The sequence below is a fragment of the Cibotium barometz genome, chromosome 15, assembly GCF_041138505.1.
Source record: "Cibotium barometz isolate CiBa-2024 chromosome 15, ASM4113850v1, whole genome shotgun sequence".
Lineage (NCBI taxonomy): Eukaryota > Viridiplantae > Streptophyta > Polypodiopsida > Cyatheales > Cibotiaceae > Cibotium > Cibotium barometz.
Genome location: NC_141060.1, coordinates 33,626,291 through 33,637,723, shown reverse-complemented (window position 1 = coordinate 33,637,723; position 11,433 = coordinate 33,626,291). Strand labels below are relative to the sequence as shown.

Below are 11,433 nucleotides of genomic sequence, written 5' to 3'. Positions count from 1 at the left end.
TTGCAGCACCTTGTTGAGCATTCATTTGCTCCACAATTATGTGGAATTGTACAAAGGTAGGAGTGTACTAGGCCAACATAGGCCATAGAGACAACTCTTCATTCCATACACACTTGGAAACGAATCCCTTAGATGAACCCGAAAACAAATCACACTGAGAACTTGGAAACGAATCCCTTAGATGAACCCGAAAACAAATCACACTGAGAACTTAAATTTGAAACAAAACCAAGCCTTTAAGATTCACGTCCCTTTACTCACAATATGGAACTGGTTTACAATACAACACATTGCTAAGGTTCTTTTAACCTTAGTATAAAATTATTAAACCTTCCCCTTTTCAAATTAGAAGAACCCGATTGTAGCTCTTGCATCTATGCTCAAGCGAGAACAATCTAGTGCCTTGCCGGAGGGGAATGAATAGAAAATGCAAGGGTTAATATTCTAGCAATCTAAAGTAGACAACACTCTCTTGTGGAGAAGCTAGGTTAATGGTGCTTTGGCAAATGGGTAGAGAGAAAAGAGGAGAGAGTTATGGAAGAGCTCAATCTCCACTACAATGCTTAGAGTGCTTTCTGCAAGAGGGTGAGGGAGAAGAGAGAGCTAACCAATGAGAGTGAGAGGAAGAGGGAGAGATCACACAAGAATAACATCAAGTGAACATCCAACCATCCACAAGCAGTCATCCAATAAAGAAGAAAGCAAGCATGCAAGCTATGAAAACACAAGAGCAAGAGAGAAGACTCAAGACTCATTTGTGATTAACAATAGTTTGGTAACCTAGAAGCATATGAAAATATCCTTTCAAGGAGTTACAAATACATTCTTTTGTTATGTTTTTCTCATTACTAAAAATGCATTACATAATGTTATGGCCTCACACGTGGTAGACTCGGCTAGATCCCATAATCTTATATCATTGAGCACTTGGCGTATCTACAAAAGGTGGTTGGAAAATGTGAAACAAAATACCACACCATTGGTTAACATTACAACACACGGTTGTCCAATGGATAATGCCAAGACTCTTGCGAAATTTGGCATATTTTTGCACAAGCATTTATATGTTGCATCCATGCTTTGAAAGGATTGTTACAAAAGTAGAATGCTTGAGCAGTTGGAAAATTTGCAGCAACCGTGTGTTGTAATGTTAACCAATGGTGTGGTATTTTGTCGGAAAAGTGAGCAACCGTGTGTTGTAATGTTAACCAATGGTGTGGTATTTTGTTCCAAATTTTCCAACTGCTCAAGCATTCTACTTTTGTAACAATCCTTTCAAAGCATGGATGCAACATATAAATGCTTGTGCAAAAATATGCCAAATTTCGCAAGAGTCTTGGCATTATCCATTGGATAATACACATCAGGCTCGTAAAATCACTCTCAAATAGCTGACGTTACTACCACATTTATCAAGAAATGTAGAGGAGATTCACCTATAAATCTCTCTCTCTCTCTCTCCAACACACGAGATTTTTCTCCCCTCTCTATCTCCTTCGTTCCATCTTTCTTTCTCTTCTTTATAGCGTGTTTTGGCTTCCCATTCAATTGGGTTTCATTGAAATAAGAGCTTCCCTTGATGCTAAGTGTAACCTTCTCAGCTCCTAATAATCAAGTGATGCAAAGGCAAACGTGAGAAGATTTTGGAAAAAACATCCTGAGGCCTTATTTCACACACCCCAATCAACCCATCAGAGCAAAGAGAGTCTAGAGTTTACCCAAGGCAAAAATGATTGGGTGTCCATTGATCGTAACAAAGTGGTGATTGAACCCCTCCCTCAAGAGTTCAGTAACTTGCCAACTTGGCTACATGCTTTGGCCAATTTGGGCACACTTTTTTTCCTTAGATGTAGCGCTCAATTCATTTTGAAGTTCCACTTCCTACCCCGTGACCTTTACCAAATTCATAGCCTCTTTTGGTGAAATGTAGTGATATGAAGCTTGCCAACATATCGTCAACCAGTTCTTAATTACCTGAAGCTAAGCTCGATTAGGTTTATGCTTCACTGAAGCCATGGGTGTCAATCAAAGATTTGTTTAGATTACTACCACGGGGAGGGTTTTTGCAATACCCATTGTCTATGGTAAAGGACTGGCAGCTTGTTTATTCCTTTATGTTGTTTGTTTTGAGTTGACAGCAGAGTAACATGACCCTTTCAGAAGGGATGTGGTAGGCCTCAAACCTCCCACTTTGCATTACCCTTTTGCCACCTTACATAGATAGGTTCAAGCCTGAGCTAGCAAGCACGGACCACTTAGCGCTTGCATCAAGCTTGAAGTAATTGTACCTCCTTTGAATCACAAATCTTAGTCATCCCTTTTGTACATGTCGAATCTTTACAATGCCGTATGTGCATGGACACCATTAATTCTCGATCCATCCCATATGTCCTCCTAATGCAGCCAGACCCCAGCTTGTAAATTGATCCCCCAGCTCCTAATCCACTCCCAAAACGCCAGCCAGTTCAACTCTGCTTTCTTATCTAGAGAACTATTATGAGCATTTGCTTAGCTTGTAGCATGTACAGCCTGTAGACTAAAAGTTCCCTCCATGATAAAGGATTGCCAGTTGAATTGGAGTCCTCAATACAGATATCAGCCTTGTGGCATAGTGATGCTCTTTTCATGCACTTAAACTTCTGTGAATGGCTGCATGTGAGCCAATCATTTTCTCTTGCATCAGTCTTTTGTATTCATGGCAGATTAGCAGGGCCAATAAGTATGTAGTCTATCAACCACATTGTGCTTTGTGTGTCGATAAACTCTCCTTCAACTCTTTTCCCATCTGACATAGCAGGTCATACAAATATTTTCTTTGTAAAGGCTGAAATAAACAGGGGTTTCAGCCTTCTAGGCTTCCTCCATTCACCTTCATTCTAACTACAGTTTTCCACCTTGGGTGTGCACTCTTGGAATTCAGCATCGGCATAGATGTTTGACATCAAAATATATGCAGCTGGCTGCTTGGGCTGCAGCTTCACTGCATGACCAAATGCCTGTTTTGCCAGCTCTAAATTGCCATGCAGACGACATGCACCCAGCAAGCACAACCAAAAGCTTAGATCATCTTGCATTGGCATCCTCTCCAAGATGTTTGCTACCCTCTTGAAGTCCCCTGCACGCCCGAGGAGGTCTACCATAGTACTATAATGCCTCAAGGCTGGAGTTATGCCATAATCTCTGTTCATGGATTCAAAGTACTGGAGTCCTTCGACAACAAGGCCAGTATGACTTAAGGCTGAGAGAACTGACGTGAACATTACTCCATCGGGCTTCATACCTGCCAGTTGCAATTTCTCAAACACATGCTCACTTGCCATGAGGCTTCCTTCACCTGCATGACCAGATATGCATGCAGTCCACGACACCACATCAGGCTTGGGAAGTCCATCCAATACCGCATCCGCTTCTACCATGCTTGCGCAACTCCCGTATGTATGAACTAGAGTGGCTGCCATAGAGGAAATCCGATCATACCCTGCACTGACAAGATGGAAGTGAATCTCAGTGCATACCTCTAAGCTCCCTGTTTCACTGCAGGCTTGCAGAATGGAGATGTATGTAACATCGTCCATAGTCACACCCTCCTTTTTCAACTCTATATACAACTGCAGAGCCTTCTCTCCTTGTCCCTGTGCAACATATATAGAGAGCATTGCGTTCCAAGCATTGACATCATGGTGTGATAACACAAAGAAAACATCTTCAGCTTCCATAATGGCCCCACACTTGCCATACATACTCACAAGAAGGGTACCAACAAGGATTTCTGATGTATAGCCCTTCATGAGGGCATCTGTGTGTAGACCCTGTCCTATCTCCAGGGATAAAACTTTGGTTGACCTTCCCTCCACAACAAGGGCCTCTTCCATCTCTGCAAGAATGCCACATGCCTGAAGGGCAATCACAAACGTCAGCTGATTTGGACTCATACCTTCCTCTTGCATTTGGCTGTACAACTGCAAAGCCCTTTCCCCTTGGCCCTGTTCAACGTATGCAGAGAGCATTGCAGTCCATGATACAAGACCGCGATGTGGAAATTCTCTAAACACATCCTCTGCTTCATGAATGGTCCCACACTTGCCATAGATACTCACAAGGGTGTTAACAACTTGCACGTCGGATGTATAACCCTTTCTGCAGGCATTTGCATGTAATGCCTGTCCAATTTCAAGAGAGATCACTTTGGTTGATCCTCCATTGCTGACATAAGGTTCTTCCTTTTCTGCAAGGATGCCGCATGCCTGAAGGAAAGCCACATATGTCAAATGATCTGGGCTGATGTCTTCTTCTTGCATCCGTCTATATGACTGTAAAGCCTTCCCTACCAGGCCCAGCTGAACATATGCTGAGAGCATTGAGTTCCATGACACAACATCATGTTGAGACAAAGCACCGAAAACATCCTCTGCTGCCACAATGGTCCCACACTTGCCATACATACTCACGAGGGTGTTGCTAACAAAGACATCCAACGTGATGCCTTTCTTGTGGGCAGCAGCATGTAATGCCTGTCCAATTTCTAGAGGCATCACTTTAATTGATCGTCCCTCCACAACAAAAGCTTCTTCCTTCTCTGCAAGAATGCCACATGCCTGAAGGGCAGATACGAGTGTGTGCTGGTCTGAGCTCACACCTTCCTCTTGCATCTGTCTGTACAACAGTAAAGCCTTCTCTCCTTGGCCCTGCTGAACATACACTGAGATGAGTACATTCCATGACACTACATCACGTTGGGACAGTGCACTGAACACGTCCTCAGCTTCCAATATAGTCCCACACTTGCCATACATACTCAAAAGGGCTGTACCAAAGAAGGTATCTGATGCAAAGTCCTCCCTCTGGGCATCAGTATGTAATGCCTGTCCAACTTCAAGAGGCATCACTTCAGTTGCTTGTCCATCCATAGCAAGAGAATCTTGCTTCTCTGCAATGGTGCCACATGCCTTGAGGACGATCACAAATGTCAGCTGGTTTGGATTCATGCCTTCCACTTGCATCCGCCTATACAACAGTAAAGCCTTCTCGCCTTGGCCTTGCTCAACATATGCTGAAAGCATCGCATTCCATGACACAACATCACGATGGGACAAGGCACTAAACACGTGCTCTGCTTCCATGTCATCCCCAACCTTGGCATACATACTAAAAAGGGCAGTACCAACAAAGACATCTGCTGCAAAGTTCTTCTTGTCAGCTTCAGCATGTAAAGCCTGTCCGATTTCTAGAGACATCACTTTGGTTGACTGTCCCTTCAGAGCAAGAGATTCTTCCTTAGATACAAGGGTACCACATGCCTGAAGGACAAACACGAGTGTGTGCCGGTCTGGACTCACACATTCCTGTTGCATTTGTCTGTACAACAGTAAGGCCTTCTCTCCTTGGTCCTGCTGAACATATGCCGAGAGCATCGCATTCCATGTCACGATGTCCCGTTGCAACAGTCCTCCAAACACATCCTCTGCCTCTGCAACTGCCCCACACTTGCCATACATACTCACAAGGGTGTTGCTAACAAAGACAATGGATGTGAAACCTCTCCTGCGTGCATCAGCATGCAATTTCTTGCCCTTTCCAAGGTCTGGTATGCTGCCACAAGCTTTGAAGAGGCTGACAAAGGTATAACTACTTGGCTCCACCCCATCCTCTTCCATACATTGGTGCATTTTAAGAGCATCCTGCCCACAGCCACACTCCGTGTAAGCAGAAATTATGGCAGTCCAAGAGAAGACAGTACGCCGACGTAAATTATTCAATATATCGCGAGCGTCTTCTATGGCGCCACAGTTTGCCAGCGTTACAACCAAGTAGTCACCCAGCAAGCCGGTCAGCTCAATCCTATGTCGGATGAGATGCGCATGTACTTGCTTGGCTTGATTCAAGACCTTCTTCTTGCTGCACAACTTTAGAAGAGAGAGGTAGATGTTTCTAGAGGGGGCTGTATCCATGTGAGAAAGGGCATCCATAGCCCTGTCCAGCTGTCCTTTGCTGCAGAGAGTTTGAAGGTGATCTTCATCATATAAACCTGCAGAGAAGGAGTTGTGCCATCTCTCCTGCTGCTGATGTAGATCATCATCATCATCATCATCATCATGACCATCACCATCAGACAGGGTCATTGAGACAAGACGGCCCAGACCACGGACAAGACCGTGATGAGCATCATCAGCATCATGATGATGATGATAATGTTGCTGATTCCATGGGGACCTGTGCTGATTGTACGGAAGCCAGAGGGACTCTTTGCCGCGAGATTCTGTGTGCCCACGAGGGCTGTCACACCACTGCGACGGCTTCGGGAAGAGATGCCCATTCTTCTTCTGGCTCTCCTGTTGTGGGCTTGTTCTTTCTTGCTGCTGTGACTGTGATGTTGGTGCTTGTAGCAGTGGACGACTTGCACTCCTGCATCGAAAAGGAAGAACCGTCATCCCTCGTCATCTCTCGACCTCATGTCTGCACCAAGTACACACAGCCATAACTAAATAAGAAATTTGAATACATTGGTGTTCATACGCTCGATAGTGCCCGAGTCCACATTGCAGAATAGTGTGTCGTGTGAAACTACACCACGGTGAAGGCTCATGTCTCCACCAATTAGACACAGCGAGAGACACAAGCGTCCATTGTGCATTTTGTCAAATTTGAATAGATTGGTGTTCACACACTCGATAGCGCCCAAATCCTGACAATCAATAGGCTTGGTGACTTCATGTCTGCACCAATTAGACACAGCGAGACATGGTGCATTTTGTCAAAATTGGTTAAGAAATTTGAATAGATTGGTGTTCATACACTCGATAGCGCATGAGTCTTGACCATGTTTATATTCCATAGTGTGGTGTGAGACTACATCCCACACACATTGCTTGGTGAACTCCAAAAGGCGCCCAAGTTTGGACCCAACTCGAGAAAAAACTCGGTTTCGCTAGTGGCCTGGGTTTTTACCATGTCTTTCTCTTATTACCTTGTCCAAATCACATCCTTCAAATCATGCACATTGGTGCCCACCAAATTATGATTATGATGAACAAATGGTAAAGATACCCAAATGGAGAAGAATCATGCACATGAAGAAGCACATCAAGGCCCAAAATGTCTAGTAGTGAAAATGGAAACCCCACTACTACCAAGGCAGACGGGCATGGCCAAGCTAGGAATGAGCACTAGATCGGTAGGAACTAGACAACTAGGAGGACACTTAAACTAGAAGCCATACAAAAGTTTTAGAAGCCTAAACATAAATTTGGACTCTTTGAGACCCAAGAAGAGAGCACCAAGACCAAACCGTCTAGATCATGGCCTTGGTGGATAGTCAATATGGTCCATACATATGTGCAATGGGTTGTATTATATCTTCACATTTTTAGTCTTCTCCTAATGTTCTTCTCCCAGTGTGCTCTATATAGTCCATGTGATCCTCATATGGTTAGAATGGGTGTCTATATGCTTGGTCTTCTCATTGTGTGCTCTGTTGCATAGTCCATGTGGTCTATGTACATGGTTAGAACAGGATGTCTAAGGTCTTGCATGCTCATTGTTATCTCGGTGTGGTTTATACTGTCTATATGTCCCCTACATGGTTGGAGTGGGCTCTATGTGATCTCATATGCTCAGTGTGTGTGTGTTATGTATACCCTATGTTTGGTCTTATAGTCTTTCTGATTACTATACCCCATGTTTGGTGTGTGTGTTATGTATACACCATGTTTGGTCCTATAGTCTTTCTGATTGCTATATTGTGGTAGCGATGGGCTGCATATGATCTTCATGTAGTCAGCACCTTGGGGGTGAGCTCTACAATTCTAAATGGCCCTAACTCTTAGTATTTTAATTTTTTCCTACATGGTCCATATACAGCAAGTGTACGATGAGATTGTATTTGTTTTCCATATGTTTGGTCATCTCTAGGTGTTATTTGTACAATCCATGTGGTTGGTCATCTCTAGGTGTGCTTTGTGCAATCCATGTATAGTCCATGTGGTCTCTGTATATGGTTGGAATGGGCTCTATGTAATCTCAGTATGCTTGGTCTTCTCATGGTGTGTTTGCATGTTCTATATTTTATGTATATGGTAGGAATGTTGTGCTTTTCATGTTCCATGTGGTCAACACATAGTCAGAATGGGCCGATCAAGATATGTATATGCTCAGTGTCCTCTTGGTGTGGTTTGTATAGTCCATATGCCCCATAATGGCTAGTGTATATAGTCAGAGGGGGTTGCACGAGAGCTTTACTCATCTTGGTGTGGTCTGTATGGCCCATATGCCTCGTACATGGTAGGAACAAGACTCTTCGGATCTGTACATACTTGGTGTCGTTTTTATGGTTTATATGGCCTATGTATAGGTCAAAGTAGGTTGCACGAGATCTTTACACGCTTTGTATCATCTCGGTGTGCCTTACAAGGTTAGAAAAGATAACACTGGTTTTAGAGCCTAGTCCACATGTCTCTGTCTCAGATTTGTTGTAGTTTTCCTTGCATGGAATGCATTACTCATGCATAGAATGCTTTTAGTATGCACAAATGCATGCATTAAGCATTGTCTTACTGAGACGGAACATGTGCGAGACATTGTGCAAGTCTGTATTTTTGTCAAGATGTATACATGCATGTGTGTGTGAATATATAAATTCATGTAAAATTTTCTTACTTAGCACTGTGCATGCATGTCTGTGTTACTTTTAGATTGTTTATCTTCCATGGCATATCGACAAAAGGGCCACCACAAACCATGGTGAATTGGCAAGGCATTATATAGGGTAGAGATGGTATTGCTGAAAATAGGCAAACCACATTAGAAACATAGGAAAACACACTTGCATAGGGAAAAGATGGTGTTGCTAAAGGGCAAACCACAATGCAATCACAACTCATAAAGACTTTTCATCAAAAACCTCCCATGATCACTCACATGGACATATCAGTATAAGAAATTCACACCAAGGGGCCTATCAATAATACCATTCCGTATTCCCACAACCATTGGACAAGTGTAGAAAAATGATATGAATAGAATTTCAAATTGTCTTTCACTATTGTCATTTATCCCATGTATAATGAAGACATAAACCCTATACCCGATATCCTAAACCCTAAGTGCAAACGAAAGCGTGGTGGGTGGTGGAATTAAGACAGTAGGAAAGAAAAAGCTATATTTTCCCCCTCAAAGACAATAAAAGTACCTATTCATGCATCCTCCTTGGAGAAGAAAGAAGACATGTTGTGTGTAGTTAACTTTGTTAACTGAGATTTTATGTGTTTCCATGTGATTTGAGCATGTTTCAAGCCTTGTTTTGGCTTTGTAAGTTTTTCATAACACTCTATGAAAGTGTCGATTTTGACTATGTATGCCCAATTTCTGGTTTGGTGCAACAGAAATTTGGTTGCAAGATAGTCTGTACAAAGATTCTAAGTGTTTATAGGTTTTTTGGATGTATCTTTATGTGACTAGTTTACATATAGTTACTATAAACACAGGTTTATATTATCGTTGTGTTTAGAGATTATAGGATTGCTACAAGTGCAAAAGTTTTTTACAATCATTGGCTATAAGAAAAGGTGTCTAATAGCTTGCCACATATTGTGAGAGAAAGATGGACAACAACTTCTAAGCATGTAAGTTTAGGATGAGAAACTTCCAAGCATGAAAGCTCAGGATGAGAAACTTTCTCATGGAAAAAGGATGCTAGGATTTATCTCAGGTGACAAGAAAGAGCTAAAACTTCCAAAAGAAAATGTCACTCTTCAGTAGGCACAGGCTTTTAAGTTGTGTCATGAGAGAGCTAATAAAGTGATGTATTAGCTTTCCATTAGTGTGTTGGATGTTATGATTTGTCATATCAAGGATGTAGTGACACCTAAGAATGCATGGAATACTTTTGGTTAAGTTGTATATCACAAATGCCAAGGCAAGAAAGATGCAATTAAAGCAAGAGTTGTTGCATAATGTGCACAGGAATAAGCTGAGTATAAGTGATTACTTATTGAAGGTAAAAATGCTTTGCAAATGTCCTTAGTTATATTGAAGCTCTTGTGGATGATGACAACTTCGTGTCAGTCACATTGAACAAGTGTGGCAAAGAGTATGATCAGTTTTAAACATCTATCCAAACACAGGATAACTTTTCAAAGTTCGACGCTCTTACAGTCCTTTTATCACTGAGGAGATGAATGTCAAAAGTAAAAAATCATCCTTTGAAAATATGCATGAGTAGGCCTTCTACACAAACACAAGTAGAGGTAGAGGTAGATCATCATCTAGAGGTCAAGGTGAATGCTGGTTTGAAAATTGAAGTCCTAGAGAGCAGCACAAACAAGAATCTAATGTACAAACAAGTGGAAAAGGCTACTCTAGAGGTAAAGAGAGCCAGAGAAGACAAGATGGATGGTAAGGAAACCAGAGTAAAAATAGCATAGACTACTATTATTGTGACAAAAAAGGTCATATAGCAAGCGAAATAGAATCTAATGTACAAACAAGTGGAAAAGGCTACTCTAGAGGTAAAGCGAAATAGAATCTAATGTACAAACAAGTGGAAAAGGCTACTCTAGAGGTAAAGGGAGCCAAAGAAGACAAGGTCGATGGCAAAGAAACCATGGTAAAAATAGCATAGAGTGCTATTATTGTGACAAACAAGGTCATACAGCAAGCGAAATAGAGTGCTATAAAAACAAAGTGACATCAAAAGTAAAAAACTACAACAAAGAAATTATGCATCTTCAAGCAAGCAAGCAAGCAAGAAATTATGCATCTTCAAGCAAGCAAGCAAGCAAGAAATTATGCATCTTCAAGCAAGCAAGACAGAAGTGAGTAGCTATTTGTGATATAGCATATGCTTAGTTCTATGATTACAGATACAAGAAACTCTAGAGATGTATGGTACATTAATTTGGGTGCCTCCAAACATATGACTAGTCATGGAGAGTAGTTTAGAGATACCTAAAAATGAAAAAACCAAGGCATATAGAAACAGGTGATGATCCTTTGTGCATGTTGCTAAGGTACCATTATCTATATAGGATGGCAAAATGAAATACCTGGCTAATGTACTTTATATTCCTAATATTACCAAAAAAAATCTATATAGGATGGCAATATGAAGTACCTAGCTAATGTACTTCATATTCCTAATATTACAAAAAAACCTGGCTTTTATTAGAGAAATGGTTGAACAAGGTCTACAAGTGAGGTTTAACCCTCATGGTTGTTATGTACAGAAGACTTCAATAACTAGTGCCGCATGGTTATAAAGGACAATAGAATTAGTAAAAGGCTTACATTGGATGCAAACATGCTTGAAGTGAACGTTGTAATGTTTACATGGTACATGTGTGATTTGTAGATATTGATATTTTGTGTAAAAAGTTACTTTAAATCTTGGTAATCTTACCTCACTAGCTTATGGAGCAATTGAAAGTTCAAAAACAAAGA

General features: G+C 41.6%; 1 protein-coding gene across 1 annotated transcript; it reads right to left on the bottom strand.

Annotated features, from left to right (window-relative positions):
• Positions 1–1,713: 1,713 nt before the first annotated feature.
• Positions 1,714–6,476, bottom strand: LOC147631201 (pentatricopeptide repeat-containing protein At2g03380, mitochondrial-like). The gene has a single exon (XM_086809540.1). It carries the CDS (start codon positions 6,426–6,428, stop codon positions 2,877–2,879), a length of 3,552 nt encoding a protein of 1,183 aa, XP_086665666.1. The 5' UTR covers positions 6,429–6,476; the 3' UTR covers positions 1,714–2,876.
• Positions 6,477–11,433: the final 4,957 nt, after the last annotated feature.

What these genes read in the sequence shown, in the direction of transcription:
- LOC147631201 (XM_086809540.1), bottom strand. Translation starts at nt 6,428, where the DNA reads ATGACGGTTCTTCCTTTTCGATGCAGGAGTGCAAGTCGTCCACTGCTA.